This window comes from Hyposmocoma kahamanoa, unplaced genomic scaffold (genome assembly GCF_003589595.1).
Source record: "Hyposmocoma kahamanoa isolate Upper Pololo Valley unplaced genomic scaffold, ASM358959v1 200, whole genome shotgun sequence".
NCBI lineage: Eukaryota > Metazoa > Arthropoda > Insecta > Lepidoptera > Cosmopterigidae > Hyposmocoma > Hyposmocoma kahamanoa.
In genome coordinates this window covers 1,630,920-1,651,336 of record NW_020653724.1, presented here as the reverse complement: position 1 = coordinate 1,651,336, position 20,417 = coordinate 1,630,920, and the positions used below count along the sequence as shown (strand labels likewise).

The 20,417-nt window shown below is 35.6% G+C and overlaps 1 protein-coding gene across 1 annotated transcript in view; it reads right to left on the bottom strand.

The window, feature by feature from the left end:
• Positions 1-1,717: 1,717 nt before the first annotated feature.
• The window catches only part of LOC113226754 (metabotropic glutamate receptor 2-like), a 68,158-nt gene continuing 49,458 nt past the window's right edge, over positions 1,718-20,417 (bottom strand). Inside the window, exons 8-11 of the mRNA XM_026459483.1 lie at positions 16,188-16,401; positions 2,788-2,939; positions 2,380-2,488; positions 1,718-2,064 (exon numbers count right to left, since the gene is read on the bottom strand). Of these exons, the coding sequence (XP_026315268.1) occupies positions 1,775-2,064; positions 2,380-2,488; positions 2,788-2,939; positions 16,188-16,401 (765 nt within the window). The 3' untranslated portion in view covers positions 1,718-1,774. The remainder of the gene's footprint in view (positions 2,065-2,379; positions 2,489-2,787; positions 2,940-16,187; positions 16,402-20,417) is intronic.

Here is a 20,417-nt window from a genome sequence, read left to right as displayed (position 1 = left end):
ATTATTATTACCGGTAACTTATTATTATTACCGGTAACTTATTATTACCGGTAATTTATCTTTACATTTATATTTGTTTTCATTGTATATAAAGTAAGTGCCATGTGGCCTTTTTTGCCATGCCCTTGCAGGGTCTCATATATTAAGGACTAAAATGTTCATATTTTAAGAACTTTGTAAACTTTATATGGTGCAATAAATGAAATGAAATGAAATAAGTATGTACTAACATGTCTTTATGCATGTATCTTAATTTGTGATTCTTATAAAAAAACTTAGTATTAGCTCGTTCGCTTAAGGGATTAGAGGAAACCAAAGCGTATTCTGTATTCTTTTTCTGTCGTGCGACACCATTTCCACCTCACACTATCACGTCTTACATTTTCTTTGATAAATTGAAGAGTAAGAGCAAATCTCTACCATTGCTGGATTCGGTTGACATGTTTATTTTGCAACTTTTTAAGACGTTTTTAGGGGTTCATATCTAAATGTCGTTTTAAATAACCGCGTAATTATTGCTTGAAACGCTTACACGGAAGGAGCTATCTGTTGGATTTTCCAGGATTTTTTGTAATTGATACTTTAAAAATGACCTCCTCAGAGTAAAACGGAATAATTCATCAGCACCGTTTTGACCTTGGGTGAGTCGCTGCTTATTAATAATATGGGGACATAATAAATCCACACTTAACAAAAATTCAAGGAACCGGGAATCAGGAGGAAGTAAAACCATTGTTAACATCCAAACCGTTTATTTGAATAAATATAATATTCACGTGTTATTTATTATTCTCAAACATATACAGGGCGAGCAGAAGACAGCAACGACTACGAGTATAATAATATTGATCAAAGATAGGTTAAACGATGTACAATATGCATTGCAATATTATTTAACTAGATTATGAAGCTAACATTATATAGTGAAATTGTACTTAGAGCGAACTTAGCTTAAACGTATCTACCTATGTAGTTAGTCGTGACTGGCCTGGCTCAATGCTGCGCCCCATATATGTAGCATTCTGTATATACTATGATATGAACTAGCTTTATACAATTTTATGTATTAACTTTAAATTATTGGATATATTTTATGTACAATGAACATCACTATTTGTCTCATTCGCATATATTTTACAAAGTGTACATTATTTACTTATTTACAAAAGATTTCATTTGCTGAAACGTGGAAAATAATGTTAATAGTAGATTAATATGTATAATTATTTACATGATTTATATTATAAACACATATTATATTTATACAATAATTTTGTGATATCTTAAGTGTACCATATTATTACTTCATATTATATATAGTTACATAGAATATAATCAGTTAAATATTTTACATAGAAGATAGTGTTTCACGCCTAAGCCTTGGTGATATAAGTCAAGAAATTCATACTTGATTTTCCGTAAAAAAATTCTTAAATTCTAATTTCTTGCAGCAAAAATGCAAAGACCGTCATAATTCGTATGATAAAAATAAATGCTTGTTCGATTATAGATTTTGACTGCTGCCGGGATACTGAAAAAGTTTACCAAAATCAATGTTGCCTACACCTTCACCAGAATACCCGCCCACAGTGGTAATCAGTTTTTAACGTCTTTCAGCTCGCACACAGTTTTTTGTCTATATTTGATACAGTATTTAAACAATAACTGGTTCTCTTTCCTTTATTTTACACGAACATGTTTTTTTCTTGAAACTACTGCTGAACTGTTTACTTGGTTTATATTCTCCGTTCAAAGACTTGGATGAATGTCGTTGCTATAAAGTATCTGCTTTATCACTAGTTGCAGTTACTTTGTTATTTTTATCAACTATGACTTCGTAACTTGGAGGTTTAATGTTATTAAGTTTGTCTTTTAAACTGTCGATATTGGTTTCATTGTGACTTTCTTTTATCGTAATAGTTTTATTTTCGATTTTAATGTTACCTTTGTCAACTGGCTTTTCCTCGAGATTGTTTTGTTCTTTGTTCAGTAGACACGTTTGTCCGTTCAGTTTGTTGAATTCAGCTGGTTCTGTTTGGGTTCCTTTGTCAGCACTTGTTGGCCCTGAAATAATATCTTTCTTTACAACTGGTCCTCTGGTTAGATTTAGAAGTGCATTTGAAAAGCTAACATCCCACGCATTTAACATCATGAGCAATTATAATGTAAATTAGACATTATTTATAATATTATTATAAGGTGTCAATGCACTTGTAAACATATATTGCAAATAGCACTATTGCTATCTCATGGATTTGAGAATTAGTTAATTGCTACCTACTTGATTATAATTCATTAAATTGTAATTGAGCGCACTATGAAAGCCAACTCGCAAATTTTAATTTAGATAAAAATATTTTTAAGAAAAAGAAAGGTTACTGTTGTGGGTGGAGCGCAGTAGCGCAGGCGGTGGCGGCTTTCGACTGTAGCGCACTGGCATGATGCTTTGGCGCACGTTTCGCTCGGGCCTGATCAGGATTATGTACAGCTGCGACAACGGGGAACATTTTAAGTAGACTCAGGTTCATTTTATAATATTTTCAAACAAATTCAATGTTAACGAAGTAATTTTGCTACCGTAATTAATAAGCAGTCGTCTACGAAAAAAAGCAAATGAATCTACCAATCAATTCTAGAGTGGGTTTCGGCTCAACATACATACGTGATAGGTGACACAACTATTTGTTGGTACGATATTGGACTCAGTGCTTTGTGTGAGGTCCATCTGAGTCCATGCGTTGACTATGGGATAGATTATAATGTAGTAAAAAGTAGAACGCTTCATACCTTCGGAGAAAAAAGACAGACGAGCGTAACACTGGCGCTGAGCGAGATGGTGACGGCCATGCTGGTGACGCGCAGAGGCACGTGTGACGCAGTGCCGAAGTACAGCGGCACGAACGCCAACCAGATTACGCACGTGGTGTACATCGTGAAGCCTGGGTTAGAACATTCATTATTGATACGAAGAACATATTCTTGCCTACAAGTAAACAAAAATGTTATGGCTAACAAAATCATTTGACAAAATTTAACAAAACTCTCTCTCTCTCATCTGAGCGTTGTCCCGGTTGCGTCCTCAGCAGTGTTGCTGCGGAGCCCGGGGTCCGCTTTACTACTTTTTCTCCTCCACTTTGCACGGTCTTCGGCATCCTTAGTGGTGAGACCATTGGCACGCATATCACCCTTGGCGACGTCAAGCCAGCACTTCTTGGGTCTGCCCCTTCTACCGGGGCCCGGCGGAGGTGGCATAGCCAGACATTTGTTTCCCACGTATCATGCCGGTTTCCGTAAGATGTGGCCGTACAGGCTTTCTTGCAGTTTATCTGCAATGTCACGGACGTGAAGGCTGCCGCGGATGCGGGAGTTTCCGACACGTTCTTTCCGTGAAACTCCACACATCCAGCGCAGCATCTTCATTTCCGTGACACGCAACCCCTGCTTATGACGCTCAACTACGGGCCACGTTTCACTGGGATATAAAAGGACAGGCCTAATGATGGATTTATAGACCTGTCCTTTCAGCTTAACTAAAATCTTGGGGTCACAAATGACACCAGTCACCTCACGCCACTTTGCCCAAGCGGCTGCGATTCGGGTCTGACGTCGCAGTCGATGTCTCCGGACGCGCTAAGTACAGATCCCAAGTATTTAAACTGGCCCGTAGGCTCGACCGCATCTTCGCCTATGCGTACGGGTAGGGGATCAGTAGCGTTGCAAACCATGTACTCAGTCTTCGCCACATTTAGTCTCAGACCGCCGTTCTCAAGCGACTCCTTCCACACATTCACTCGTCGTACCAGTCTCTCTCTATCCGCATCCGCCAGCGCGATATCGTCAGCGTACATAAGCATCCACGGTGGTTGCTCATGCGTGTCTCGGATGGAGCTTGAAATCTCGTCTAATATCACGTCGAACAGATAGGGACTGAGAACTGAGCCCTGGTGAACTCCGACTGTGACAGGGAATGGTTTAGTGTCCCCAACAGTAGTCCTAACCATGGAATCAGAATCGCGGTACATGTCTCGGATGATGTCAATATAAGTTTCTGGTACCCCTTTGGATCTCAGTGCCCACCAGATCATTACACGGGGGATACAGTCGAAGGCCTTCTGCATGTCAAGACACATGAAATGTAGAGGCGCAAAGACAGGATCCATGTTCCCAAGACCAGGCCGAAACCCATATTGACCCTCCGAGACAGCACGCTCCTGTCGGATCCGAGAGTCTATTATACGCTCGAAGAGCTTCATGATGTGGGACATGACCTTTATGCCCCGATAATCGCCACACTCCTGCACCGATCCTTTCCCTTTGAAGACTGGAGTGATAATACTCAGTCTCCATTGGTTAGGGATTTTACCAGTGAGGAGCACGCGATTAAAGAGGCCGGTAAGGATCCCACAATAACGGTCCCACACCACGGGGACCCATTGCCTTCCAGGCCTCGATGGGAACCCCATCGGCTCCAACAGCTTTCCGATTCTTCATGCGACGAAGAGCTAAGTGGACTTCCTCAGGCGTTACCGGTCGCACTAGTCCCTGATTCGGAGGGAGGACTGGTGGCTGTACCTCTCTGTGCTGCTGATTCAGCAGCTCGTGGAAATATGAGCGCCATCTCTCCTTCACCGCGTCGACCTCGCATATAAGGTTGCCATGAGGGTCTTTAATGCAGCGACACTTGGAAATATCTTGTGCCGCTAAGACCCTCGAACGTGCCAGCTTAAAGATAAACTTCTGCCCCTCAGACGCTTCCAACTTGTCGTACAACGGCTGCAAGTGGTCCCGTCTGGCTCTGGCTACAGCTTTCTTAGCGGCACGTTTGGCATCCCTACATGCGTCGCGGTCTTCAGAAGATCCGGACGGTGATGGAGAATCGTACTTACAGCAAGTATATCATCCAGTTACGTTATTACTATATATTCTTTTTAATTTAAGGCATTTTAATCCAATTTTTTGTTAATTAATACCGTGTGCCCTTATACTCTCGGGGGAGCCGTTTATAAGCGAAACAAAACAACACTTATGTTGCGTTGGGCGCAACATTAAAGTGTCAAAATTATATAAGTCAAATTATCTTGTGATTAGTTTTTAGTTTGTTTCATGGCTTTAATAATATATTCATAATACACTTATTTAACAGACTTCATTAAAAAAGGAGGAGGTTCTCAATTCGACAGTATTTGTTATATGTATGTGACGCGAATACTACGGCATTCGTGAACCGATTTTGATGATCCTTTTTTTGAATGGCAAGAGGGTACTCCAGTATTGGGCGTCAAATTAGGGGACGAAATCGGTTTCGCGCACTTTCCTGTAATCGATTTCAATAAAACTTGACAAACAGATGTAATTCGACGAAGGTCTTGTTTTTGTAAAAGAGTTGTAAATATAAATTTTCTGTCTATTAGATGTCTTAGTTCATCTCTGGGTGACTAAATTAATGGGTGATTAAATTGTATTACCCTTTCCATCGTTCAGAACAAAAGACTAAAAAAGAAATATGTAGAACCTTGCGCAGACGTATTGCGACGCCAATTCTAAAATTTTAAGATTTCCGTTACAATGATATATCGACTGTCCCCACGTACACTATCGAAAATCTAAATCACTACTTTACAGTATGGCGGTTTAAAATATTTTCTGGTCTTTTTTGCGATATTTCATTAAGTTTAGATCATAACCCAAGCAGCACACCCATATCTAGATATATACTACAAGATATCTAATAGAATTTAATTCGATTGAATATTTTAAGAGTTCAAATTCCCTCAAGATATCTCGAAGAAGGTTTCTAGATAATTTAAAGTAAAAGTGGACACAACTTTATTAGTAGATCACAAGAGTGCTTTGAGAAACTACCTGGGTAGTCTTAAGAGTGATTCTTATCTTTTTAACTCAAGTAACCCTTCTAGAATGCTACAAGACCATTTATAGAATGTCGACAGTTTTTATTTAGTCTTGTAGACAGTTTTTAGATAATTTATAGTCTATGATAGTTTTCTTAGTAATACTATTTTAAAACCAAAGTAACTAAAGCGTTACAAACGTAAGACGCAATTCTCTCAATACTAATAGATTTCAAGTTTAATGGCTTACAAAATATAAACTATCGAAATTGCAACATGGCGAAATTGGATATAATATTTCAGACTTTTTCGCGCAATGTTGAATCGGTTAGAAAGCGCGAATTGATGTGCGACTTTAAATACATTGTGAAAAGTGATGTAAACCTGTCATAAAAGTAATGCGCTCGCTAAATTTTAAATATATATGTATAAAATATAAACTTCATGAAAGTACAGTTATCGATTTTCGGTTTTAAATAATTAAACAAAGCTTAAATATACAAAACAAACCATTTCCAAGAAGTTATGGGCTTCTTCAAGCTAATTTCAACTTAGATTTACTTTTTAAAAAGAAAAGAAATTTTTCTCGGCTACTTCATAGTCATTCTTTAAAAATTAAAATGGCGATAAATTTAAAGCTTTTTCAAAACACTGTTGGGGGCATTTTGTCTATAGCTTTATCTATAGAAAAACTTTAGAATACGAAAAGATTATTTTTACTTGCTTTATGTACTTAATCTTGTAGAAAAATACTCACTCCTATGAAACTTTTATGATTGTCTACAAAACGCGATGTTTCTAAGCCATTTTTTTTGACAGTATTACAATACCTTTCTAAAAGTTATAGGGAATAGTGAGCGTATTATGCAATAAAAATCTTTTCAAAACACTAGGTCAAAAAATAATTTAAAAATCCAATTTGTCGCAAAAAAACCTTATTCTGTATAATTATATGGAATGTGTTATATATGACTAGAACAGTGGATAAATTCCCTGTCATATAAATATAAGGAATATTTTAATGACATACCTAACTTATGTTGGAAGAAATAAAATTTTCATCACAAAATTGAGGTTATTTATATTACTAATTAATATGTTTTAGTTTATTCTAATATCTATTAATAATTAATAATAAATTGAACTTAATAAAAATTCATTCAATAAAATAATTCGTAAAATTTAATGTAGCGTGAATTGGAATGTTTTCTTTGTAAAATTAAAAATAAGGTATTTAATTAATAACTATTGTAACTATTGTGATAAAATAAGGTGGTTTGCATCAATATTAGACATAACTGGTTGAAGACTGTACTACCTCAGTCAATCGTGACCATGGGACCTGTAACGGGCCCGAAACGTCGGTTTGTTTGAAAAAAGAAATATAAAATAAAATAGAAATATAAAATAGTTTCATTTCCTATGTGTAACAATCGCGAAAACCTAAGAACTTTTATTAATGACTTGTCATTTCAATTAATATTAAAGGAAATAATGTATTCAAGAATTAAGTGGAAGATAAAAAAACATATGTCAAATTAAATAAATATATATATAAATATATATTTAATTATATATATATACATATTTATGAACTATAATAGACTGTTCGAAACTACATTTTAGTACTAAATAGGAACATACTGATAATCAGTTTAAAGACGATTTGCATAACGATGTCTGATTGTAGTTCACGACTTAACTAACTACAATAAAAGATTAAAATAATACGTTCTTGAAGACAAAATAGTCTTCTGATAGAGCTTAAGGAAACAAAAAGCTAGATATTTTTATTAATTATAAGAGTCCTATTTACGTTTTAGTTCTTACCTATTTCTGCCGCCAAGCAGTAATGTCAGCATTACTGTGTTCCGGTTTTGATAGGTCCCTTACCTAGTGAAAGTCCCTTACCTAAGCTGGTGAAATTACAGGAATATGGGACTTGTCCACTTATGTCTCAGGGTGACGAGCGCAATGACAGTACCCATCAGATCTTTGCGATTTAAACCGCTGAGTGGCACTGCAACTGTTATGGACAGGCGTGTAGCTTACTATCAGACGCACGACTTGTTCGTCCCGTTACTTGATACTATAAAAAAAAGAGTTAAAGAACATGTCGCGGCTGTTAAGAACCGTCCGCTCAATAAGTCTGCAATTGCCGAGTATTTGCTGGATTCAGGACCAAACCACTGGATTGAGCTTCATAATCCCAAGATCCTTTCTACACAACGTCATCACTATAGTACAATCGTACGTGAAGCTATTGAAATTAAAAAACACCGTAATTTCAACCGAAAAGACGGTTTTAAGCTTTCATCGTCATGGGATCCAGTTATCAGCAAATGTAAACGACATCAAGTATCGCCCGACAAGTCGCCAGATATTGTGAGTGTTGTGTGTCGGTCTAGTGACAACCCTAGTGCACAAATAAATAATAAAGACCAAGTACGGGTAGTTAGATAAACTCGCACGGCTAGAAGATGTTGATACCCGCCTCTTCAGTCCCTTCGAGACCATGGACGTTACAATACGTTCGAAACGACGAGATAATTAAAATATGTTTTATACGTGACTAAGGTCCGAACTAAAAATTAAATAATTTGTGAAAATCGTGAAAGTTTAAATAAAAAAAATGCCATATCAATAAATCATTATCCTGTTCAGGTACATTGATATTAATAATAATAATAATAACAACGTTTATTGCAAAACATGTTGTTACATAATAGTTCTTATAGTAGTTTACAGTATCAAACATGTACCCTGTAAGGGCGTAGCAATGTCATTTTTTTAAATATACATTTTGATTAACATTAATTAAAATATCATTATAATGATAATTAAATCTAAACAAATATTTTCTGAAAAGTCAATGAATTAATTGGAAAATGAATGTCAAATTGAAGTCTAAAGTATTTCAGAAAGAAAAATAATCGTCAAATTATTCTAGAATTATATAATAATAGTCATAACATTTGTCATTTTATTAAATTACATAATTATGTCATATTTTTTATAAATATAGTTAACATATCAAAATTCCTTTTTTATGACGTTATGAACAATTTTCCTTGTCATTAAAAAAATCTTGCAATGAATAGTAGCATTTTTGAGACAGATGTTTACTAAGTTGATTTTTAAAATTTTTTACGCTATTTATCAGTTTTAAAAAGTGAGGGAGTGCGTTATAAATTTTAATTGACATCGAATATGGCCCCAAGTTTACCATTTGTAATTTTGAAACTGTTGTTGCTAGTCTGCATTTGGGTCTTAATTTTACTGAACGACAATGTAGAGGATATGCATTCAAATTATTCTTGACAATAAGACACATTTGTAAAATATATATACACGGTAAAGTCAAGATATTATATTTAATGAAATACGATTGACAGCTTGTAAACGAGTCTATATTAGCGAGTATGCGGATACATTTCTTCTGTAACACAAAAACTTTTTTTGCGTCAGTGCTGTTGCCCCACAATGCAACGCCATAGCTAAGCCAGGCATAAGCATACGCGTAGTAAGCGCTAGTTGCTGTCCTAAGGTCAGTAGATTTTTTGAGCTCGTTAAGAGCATATGTGAAACTAGACAGTTTACCAACAACTTTATTCACATGATCCTTCCAATTTAAATTTATGTCGATATTTATTCCTAGGAGGCAAAAGGAGTTTACAGAATCAAGCGCGATGTTGTTAAATTTATAAATTAAATTTATAGGGCGTTTTTGATAAGGTCTAAACTGCATTAATTTAGTTTTGTTAAAATTAACTTCTAAATTATGGTCATTAAGCCAGCTTGTCATTTTTTTCAAATTTAAATTCAAAAGTTCGTGAAGTTGTGTAATATTGGAGCAAGGCAGAATCATCGAAATGTCATCGGCGAAGAGAATGCAAGGAATATTAAATTGATTAGGCAAGTCATTGATATAAATTAAAAATAACAAACATCCCAGGACGCTACCTTGTGGGATAGAAGGATTTAAAATTACTTTGTCAGACCTGACACCCCTAATAAATCCCGTGCGGTGGTCGTAGAATTCAACGTCGACGAATTGGATGCGTTACTGTAAATAAGACACAAACCAATTATGAGCTGCACCCCTCATGCCTATGTCATATAGCTTGTTCAGCAAAATTGGATATAGAACCCTGTCATAGGCCTTGCTCATATCTAATAGGATCCCAACTGCATGTTGTTTGTCATTATTTTCAATATTTCGTTTACGTAATTGTAGATAGCAAGACCCGTAGAACGTCCCATTCGAAAACCGTACTGCCTATTATTAAAAATTGTATATTTCTCACAAAACGAATAAACTCTATTGTACTTAATGGTTTCAAAAATTTTTGAAAATGTCGATAAGAGTGCTATTGGACGATAATTATCACAACAAGTCTTATCATTTTTTTTTGTGCAGAGGCTTTTTGATTGTTATTTTGAGTAGTTCTGGAAAAACCCCTAACACAAGTGACTGGTTTACTAAAACCGAAAGGGGTTCCGCAAGTTCAATTACACATGCCTTTATTAGTATTGGCGGTAATTCATCATAGCCGAAACTACTTTTATTTTTCAATTTTCTAATTACATTGTCAATTTCTTTGGCATCAGTGAGACGTATAAATATAGAGTTCTCAGAACGACTATCAACTGGTCGACCTGCAGCAATGCGATCGTATGGAATAGGGGCCCCCACTGATGAGAAGTAGTGGTTGAAATGGTTAGCAATTTTAACCGGATCGTGAGTAACCAAACTGTTTATGTTTAAAGAAATATTTTGTTTTGTTTCCTTTTTCGTTCCTTTATTTGTGCGTTCTTTTATTATTTCCCACATACTTTTTGTAATGTTGCCTGATTTTTTTATTATACTTTTATACTGTACTTTCTTTGAGACATAAACTGTTTTTTTAGTAGTTTTTCGTAAGTTTTAAAATATCGTTTTAGAATAGGGTTATTTGAACTAGAAGCTAATATTTTTAGTAAACGCTTATTTTTGCATGAAATCTTTAGACCTTTTGTTAACCAGGTCTTCCGTTTTTTGTTTGTTAATTTTATACGTTTTTTAGGAATTGTAGTGTTGAGAATTTGTTGAATTTTTTCATGGAATGCATTGAAATTTAAATTTACATTTTCATTTAGTTTTATTAAATTATCCCAATTTACTTTTTGCAGTGCAGATTTAAAGCTAGCAATAGCACTTTCATTAAATAATCTTTTATTTACATACCAAGTTTTCTTATCATTAGTTGATTGTTGCGGAATGTTTATTAAGATTGCTCTATGGTCTGAGAATCCATAGTCTTTAACTGCCATTTGTAAAGTTATGTTTGCATTATGCGTGTTGGTAAATATTAAATCCATTCTGTTCATTTCAACGCTTATTTGTTGTGTGTCTCCTAAAATGCTCGAGTCGTTTTCAAGTTGACATATGCTGTCATTAATAATAGAACTAGTCTTTTTTCTTTGTGTAACATTATTATGACTTGGGGAACGATAGGTATCAGTTACATTTAAAATGCTATTAGAAGCCAAATGCAAGTCGCATATTGGCGTATTTGTGTTAGATGTTTTAGGCATCTTACTTCGACAAGTTTGACATAACCAACTTTTTTTCCGCTCCGGTGACATGGTGTTGTGGAAACGCTGAATACTAACATTTGCGCAATCCAAGTCATAATGTTCAAGGCATCTAAAACAAATGAGATACTGTTTATTGGTAATAATTTGTAAGCATCCACCGCATTTCAATTTTGGTAACGCCATCTTTAGTCACTTTGTATTAATCAATTTTTAATGATCGATGATTTGCGCCCTCTTGTGTGGAGTAGTGGAAAAGTGGAGTAGTGGTAGTAGTGGAAATTAGGAATTGGAATACCAATATCAGCCATTCGGAGAGTTCTTATAACTATCGTAAGATGATTTCGTTAACACTTGTGGAGAATCTGCAGCTAGAGGCAAAATATAGTCAGGTATTGATTGTGCATTATCACAATTTGGTTGTATGGGAAATGGCATTGGAGTTCTCTCATTGCTATGTAAAACCACTGCGTTATTATCGCTATCAATTTGACCTGTAGTTGCTTGCAAGAGTGAAATACTTTTACAGTGATTGCCAGGCGTCCAAAGTTGTTCGTAGTCGACCAGTGCCTCTAGCGCCTTGAAATTCAACTCACTTATTCGTACTGATGAATCAGAATTAGAAATATGTAATTTAAATTATGCTCTTTTTCCTGTAAGGATCATTTCATTTTAAGTTGGTCGCTTAATGTAAATACCAATAGAGGGTTTTAATTATAATTATGATTAAATAATAAATCTAAAAAACTGGCCTGGAACAGTGTTTTGTACTTGGATTTGGTTGGAATTACTTCCATTTTGACAAAATTCAATACGTTGAATGATCTTGTATGTCCTTTACGCATCTTGAAATAGTAGTTACACTTATTCACTTAAAATATGTAACGCATAACCAATAAATGACAAAAGACAGGCGCGCGGTCAGCGCGGGCGGCCTAAATAATCGATAGTCCTAGTTGCGTCCGGCTCACTTGCTTTCGCGCGCTTTCAGTTCCCGTCTAAACGGATGAAAGTTAAAATACGCGAGTTTAACAAGGGAGCAGTGGCAGACATTTGATACTTTACGTGTTGCTAAAATGAAAACTAATAAAATTGTATGTTTTATTGTTTTCCCAATCGAAAGATAATAAATACTATTAAACGCAGATTACGCTAATTAAAAAAAAATGTTTTTAAGTTTCGATTGTATACGTAGGGACAGTCGATATGTAGCACACTTTAGGATTATTTGCTAAATAACTAAAGAGGTAATACACCTAAATAAGTGAGCTTGACGCGAGTATGGTGTTTGTGTTTGATTTTGTACGGAACCGTGCATCAAACCAATGTATTTGATCGAAGGATATTATATGTTTCTTATTATCAAAATTCCATCACACGCCCCGTTACACGACTTATGCTTTCGTCACTAAACATGAAACACAAAAGTTCGTCGTAGAAAATTGTACACAAGGTTGGCTATTGTTGGTTTTCGTAGATGCTGATATCAGATATAATGATTTGATTTGATGAACTGCGACACACGGTTTCCCTAGTGCGGGGCTATGTTGAGTGTGTGCGTTATTATTATTATTTGTATGAAAATGTAATTGGACTAGCTGTACGGCAACCATTATTTAACCATTTTTGTATAAACTACAATCCTATTTAATAATTATTCATTTTTAAATAAATGTTAAATATCTTGTAATATTATGAAGGGACAATTCGACTCATTCGTAGAACAAAGATCTATGTGCAAGACTACTTGTTCTTAGGACATAGTATATTACGTTCGTTCTTCTTCGCCGGGCATGTCAGATCGACTGTTGCTCGATTTTATATTTCCGAAATGAAATAAGATATATAAATTCTCAAAACACCTTTATGTAAGCCTTAGTTTGAATAAGGAAATTATTCTCGTAACTTATTTTGTTTTTGTCGCTATATAATCACATCGGACTCTTTTCTTCGGATGAATCGAATTTTTTTCTTTACCTATTTTGCACTTTTCACTCAACTGCTACGTCTCTCTTACACGTTCTTTGGAATATTAATGTTCCTAGAGTTAATTGACTCGCGTATTCCAACATCTTAAAGTGCAGTGGTTTTCGTGATCAAGTAATTACGCACATAGTTGAGCACATTACAGTAAACAGTAAAACTTTTGCTCCAGCTCTACCTGCTCTAAGTGTACTAAATATTTATTCAGAACTTGAGTCACATGAATTTTTACAAAAACGTATAATGTAATCCTTTCCAAAGCTATACGTCAATTTAGTTCCGTCTCCATTCATTTAGGTTCGTCAGGAGCCAATTTCGTTGTCTACATTAAAAAGGTTCAAAACAATATATTCACTAGGTCTACTATCTATCAGTAGGTCAATAGATTTTGAACAGTTGCTTGACCAATTAATGGAAAAATAATGTTGAATAATATGTATAATAAGCTGAGGTATTGTTTTGTACGTTGATCACTCAGAGATAGTTGTCCATTGGCCTTGGTGTAGGAACATCAGTGCAGTACATATCAGACAGTATAATTTATTTGTGTTTCTGTTTAAACGTCCCCGTCAACCCAAATGGGCGTCAAGCAAGTTTGATTAAGAAAATAATGTTTTATTTTTAACCGATATAAAAAAAAGGAGGAGGTTATACGTTCAGATGTATGTTTTTTATGTATGTTTTTTATGTATGTTGTCTGGCTTCTCCGTCAATTGTGGCGAGTTTTGAGTTTTTTTTGTTTAAAAGGGTGCATTCTCGAGGTGGTCCCATTGTCACCAAGTCAGAATCTGATAAGGCAATCCAATGAAAATCGAGCAAAACCCTCAAATTGTACAGTGTATTCACCGATTTCTTAGAATTGTGGACCACTTTTGAAAATTCTTTTTTTAAAAGGTACACAATCGAGGTGGTCCCATTGTCACTAAGTCATAATTGGATGACGGGATCCCATGGAAACCGAACGAAATCTTCAAACGTTACAGGCATGTACATAATATTCACTGATTTCTTCGTCAATTGTGGACCGATTTAGAAAATTCTTTTTTTTTGAAAGGGTATACTGTCGAGGTGGGCCAATTGTCACGAAGTCAAATCAGGGAATCCCATGGAAATCGACCAAAATCCTCAAAAGTTATAGGCATGAACAGTGTATTTACCGATTTCTTCGTCAATTGTGAACCGATTTTGAAAATTCTCTTTTTTGTTGAAAGGGTATATTAAATCAAAATCAGATGACAGGATCCCTTGGAAATCGAGCAAAATCCTCAAATTTTATAAGCATGTACTATCTATTTAACGATTTCTCCGTCAATTGTGGAGCGATTTTGAAAATTCTGTTTTCAGATTGAAATAGTATATTCAAATTCAAATTCAAATTCAAAATAATCTTTATTTCATAGGTAAGCATTATTACACTTGAAATCGTCACAATATTAAACTCTACCGCTCATTCGTAAGGCAGATTCCCCTGAGAAGAATGAGCAAGAAACTCTAGGGGTTGCTCTTTGTAAATAACATTTACAATATATTTTTTTTATTATTTGAAACATCAGAGATCGAGACTACCTCCATGAGCTAAACGGGTTACTACCACGGATTTTTGTCATCCAAGTACGCAGAAGTTGTATAATAACCTTTAGTATAAAGTTTTTGTTTCACTATAGTTTTAAACCTCGTGTAAGGCAAATTTATCATATCAACCGGAATCTTGTTATAGAAGCGTATACATTGCCCCTTAAATGATTTTTTGACTTTGTGAAGACGACTATCAAGAAAAGCTAGTTTATTTCTATTCCTCGTATTAATGTTATGTCTGTCACTATTTTTCATAAATAAATTACTATTCCTTTTAACATAAATTACATTCTCATAAATGTACTGTGAGGCTAGTGTAAGAATGTTAATTTCCTTAAACTTATCTCTCAAAGATACTTTGGGGCCCAGATTGTAAATTGCCCTAACTGCACGTTTCTGCAGGACAAAGATTCTGTTGATATCGGCGGCATTACCCCAAAGCAAAATGCCGTATGTCATTAGACTGTGAAAGTAGCTGAAGTAAACCAATCTAGCGGTTTCGACGTCTGAAAGTTTCCTTATTTTTTTAATCGCGTACACTGCAGAGCCGAGCCGTTTTGATAACTTACTTATATGGGGACCCCATTGCAATTTAGCATCTAACGTTATACCTAGAAATACAACTATATCCATATACTCTCGAGGTACTCCCATTGTTACCAAGACAAAATCTGATGAGGAGATCCCATAGAAATCGAGGGAAATGGTCAAATTTTATAGGCATTTATAGTGTGTTTGTTGAACTGTTACAAATCAAAAGTTCTCGGATAGGCGTGGACGTCTTCATTTTTCCATTTCTCGTAGTAAAATAACGGGACGAGCAGACCCCGCACTTGATGATGGCAAGTGCTTGTAATTGTCGAAAAAACGTGTATTGGGCCTATTTGAATAAAAATATTTGACTTTGACTTATCGTCAGCTCAGCAGCATGAAATGATGACCGCAGGCCGCAGAGCCAAGCGGCAGATTGTTTTGTTTCAAGCCGGTGTGAAAGATATGGTTGCATCGTACTCAACACTACATTAACGTATATATTATGTATTCAATTCGTTTGATAGAGATACACATTATCCATCTATGCCATAGTAAATCTCAAAAATATGTTGTGGATGGATATTATCAGGTTGAACCATTTTAAAAATGCACTTTAGCTAGTTCCCGTTTTTACCGTAAGGCCAATTTGTAACATTGAACCAAACTTACCAATATGTTTGCTCTCATTAAAAGCTTCCGGGATCTTCCTTGTGAGCACAGCGTATACTGTGCACACGATGATGAGAACGATCGGGTAGAAGAAGGCGATCATGTAGCTTGCATCGACATACGAGTCGCAGACCAGCATATTGTCTTCTCTCGTTGGATAGTGGAACATCGCCCGCGCCGGGGCTACGATCATCCACACTACTACTATTAGTACCTGAAAGAAGAATAGGAATGGACTCAGTAACGTTTTGGAGCTTTCATCACATTGACATCGATGTCAGCAGTTAATCCTAGCTACAACGGGCCAAACAGTAAGAAAATACGCCAATCACCGATAAATTTAATGGTTTGATAGTTAACAAAGAACGAATGAATGAATTAACTGCCTCCGTGGACGAACGGTTACCATCCAGCCGGACTGCCACGCAGAGGCATTTTTGAATTGTAATGCAATTTCCTATTATTGTTAATCCGCCTTATATTAATGTACGTATCGTCGGCTCCACCTTAAAAACGTGTAAAAGAAAAACTGCAACTTTTAGGAGCGATTTAAAACTTAAAAATTATGTTACTCATTTGTGATTGGACATACTTAAGTAATTAATAGATTCAGGCGTAACTTTGCGGAAGTCTATGTTAATAAAAATGTAAATAAATTAATTTGCTACTCCACGAACCCTATGAAGTTTTAATCGTGCAAAATAGCCACACTTGTGTTGAATAGTTTTTCATGCAGTTAATTTTCCCACCCTCTCTCTGCATAAAATTGATAACACAAGCACAACTACAGTCACAGACACCACCACCAAAATTATACCCGACACGTGTTTCGCCTCTGTATGGCGCATCCTCTGGGGCTGTTGATTGCTCGATGCTCGGCCGAACAATGAGCTCGTTTTTTTTGAAAGACATTGCAGTTGATCGCTGATAGCCTTGACTGCGCCACCGGATAAGAGGGCCAGCTGAAGGCTCTCAACCCATCATATGAGCGCATTCAGAACGATTGGTCGTATTTATATCCCGCTACCCCCGGTGTTACTATTGTAGAAACCCGAAAAATACCCGTAATAATGGTGACGACGCAACATTCAATTGTTCATTTATTAAATTTATTATACATCCCCTGTTGTTGTACCTAATTATTTCCATCTGTTCTAAAACACCCAGATGCACTCCTTTTTCGCAAATTGATATTGGACATACTTAAATACAATGTATGGCCAAATTAAAGACAAAAACATTATATATTATGCTATAATGTGGAACATAAAAATGTTGATAGTTTATCAGAAATTAATAAAAACCCTTTTAAATTTTTATTCTAAACTTTATGTAAACAAAATTGATGCCATTACAAAAAACATTATACGAATAGTCAAACAGTGAAAAGGGCTAAATATTAATGCAAGATGATCATTTTGTATTGTTTTTAAATCGTGTGCATGTACAAACAAGATATTATCAAATTAATGCCAGGCTAAATAAGTAAGTCAGTCGATAGAGCACTATGGGTATTTATTACTATAAAAAACGGGGCACAGAGATATTACACAGATACTACGACGTAAAAAATACTTATAACAGGAACTAATACAGAATTACAGCAGAAAAGACGCGCGCACATGGAAAACTCCTTCTAACTGGAACCAGTGTTAAACGCGGACTCTTGGATATTAACTGGAGCGCGCGGAGGTGCGCGTCGGTAATCATGCATAAACGGAAGTCACAGGAAGTCCTTTCGTTATTACCATATTTGGTCATGAAAACGTGATATTTTGGCAAAACAGGGTCGGTGGTGAGAAGCGCCATCTATTTTCGCAAATACTAAACTAGTTACTCGAGGATGGATGATCGTCGCGATATCGGGTAGGAAGCTTGCGAGTACGCTTCGGGCGCATTAGATGGGGTTGACTCACTATAAAATCACATTTTTATTTAAAACATCATATTTAATAAGATAATCGCAAAAAACTGTTTCCCGTCGTAAGATTTGCTTATCCCATTGGCAATATTTCGGAGATCAACAACCTTTGGCTATCCTTTTTGTTTATTAGTTTTTTTTTGTTTGTTACATAATATACAATACAAATACTTTTAAGCAGGAGTGTGAATAATTTATTGGTATAATACTATTACTACAATACTTTATTAAATCAAATATAGTTCTTATTAAGAATAATAAAATTAAGATAATAAATTGGTTCATTACTAAATAGTGTTAATTACAATGATTTACAAAATTAAAGTCAGTTTTTGATCGATTGGAATGGATAATGGGTCAGGTTGTCGGGTTGCATCCCCACCAGAGCATTGCCGCGATTTTCTTCATCCGGTTTTTGGCGGTTGTTGTTATCGAATGTGCTTCTAGCTGCGTACGCGTCGAGTTGTTGAGTTTTGTTTTGTGTTATATTTTTTGTTAAGTTTTGGTTTTACTCTGTTGTTACGTTTGTATTTTATATTGTATTATTTTATCATTCGAGGCAGAAAAAAAAGACCACGCCCTGTGATGTCCATACCAGAGAAGGTTATTGTAATCAATGGTCTTTGTGCGAGTGTGTCAATAAAACTTCTGTTTTCAAAATTGTCGCGTTAACGCGTAACTAGAAAGGCCTATAGCCGTTTCACTTAGCGATTTCTTTATGTTTAAAAATAGTTAATTTGAATAATTGCATATTAATTTTATACCACTACAAAGTAGAAAGTGTTTCCTACAAAACTCAAGAATCAGTTTTTCTCGAACTTCACGCATTAATGAATTACAACTAGAATCAGTTCAAACATAATTTGTCAACGAGCGCAACGGATTATCGCAGCGAACGGTAAGCGGGGACGGGTGAATAACCGACCGCTAATGACCCCAGAGTGACATCACGCACGACACATTTGCTGTTACAACCTATAGCAAAATTTCGTCAGATCATCGAAGTTGCAGTTGGAACAGTGGAAAGCGTGCCAGACTTGCATTTAGTAACCCATGGTTCAAAACCTGGCCACCAAGATTTTGTTTTATTGTTGCAAATTTATATGGTTCTACTTTTTTTTTTGCTTTTTCTTTCTGTTGCTACATATTTGGTACCATTTAATTAAAATATTGCAATTAATAAACACAGAAAGCACGTGAATAGCCCATGCAGATATTTCTTTTGTTGACGACCACTGTGCATTGACAAAGACTCGCAAAATGGTTCTGGTACTGTGTGCTAAGTGCAGGCGCGAATTTAATTCGCGAGAGGGCGTGACATGCTCATTATGCAAAAAAAATTTCGAATTCGACTGCGCGGGTATCTCAGAGAAATTGTATTTTCTAATGGCCCCCGGGAAAAGGAAGACCTGGAAGTGTAAGCCGTGCGCGCAGTTGAAAGGCACCATAATACAATCCAATGTTAAAACCCGAAGGCAACGCACTGCAGCAGCAAAATCAAAGAAACGGGAGAGGGATGTTCAAGTGACGAAAAAAATCCTCAGGCACAGTCCAGCCCTTTAAATATTCCTTGTACTTCACCTCAACAAATTGTAAATATCAATGAAATCAGCCATAAGTCCACAAAGTCACCTCCACAAATAAATGATTCTCACATCCTTAGTGATGATGAAACCCTTTATGATTTATATGGAAATAATGAAATTTTAACTAGAAGCTTAGTAGACATAGCGAATCATAATAGTCTTATCGAAGAGATGAAAACTGAAATTGACGCCCTGAAATCGTCTTTAGGAACTATACAAGAAGAATTGGAAAATACTATTTTGGAAAAGAACGAAATGGAAAGAAGAATCAACAAACTTACAAAAGACATACAAGTATTGAAAAATATATGCCAATCCCCAGTAAAAACAGTGAATAATGATTGTGAAGTTAAAAGACATACTATCAATAAAAGCATTACTCGCTCCAGCATAACAGCAACACCACCTAGGAAGACTGAACTAAATAATCGTGAAACATTTGAACTCGAGAAAAGAGTTTTACTTTTACAGCAGGAATTGACTTTGGCTAAAACTGAAATCGCAAACCTAAACGGGGAACTTGACAAGTGTTCAAAGGTTATCAATCAAAATAAAAGTGATAAGAGTTACTATGAGAGAAGTATACAGAACTCCAGTGATAAACACCACAATCCTGAAGCTACATTAAAACAAAATCCGAAAATATTTATCTACGGCCTACAACAATGTAGAGGATTAGCTGTGGCCTTAATCAAAACGAAGACAAATACCCAACAAGAAGAA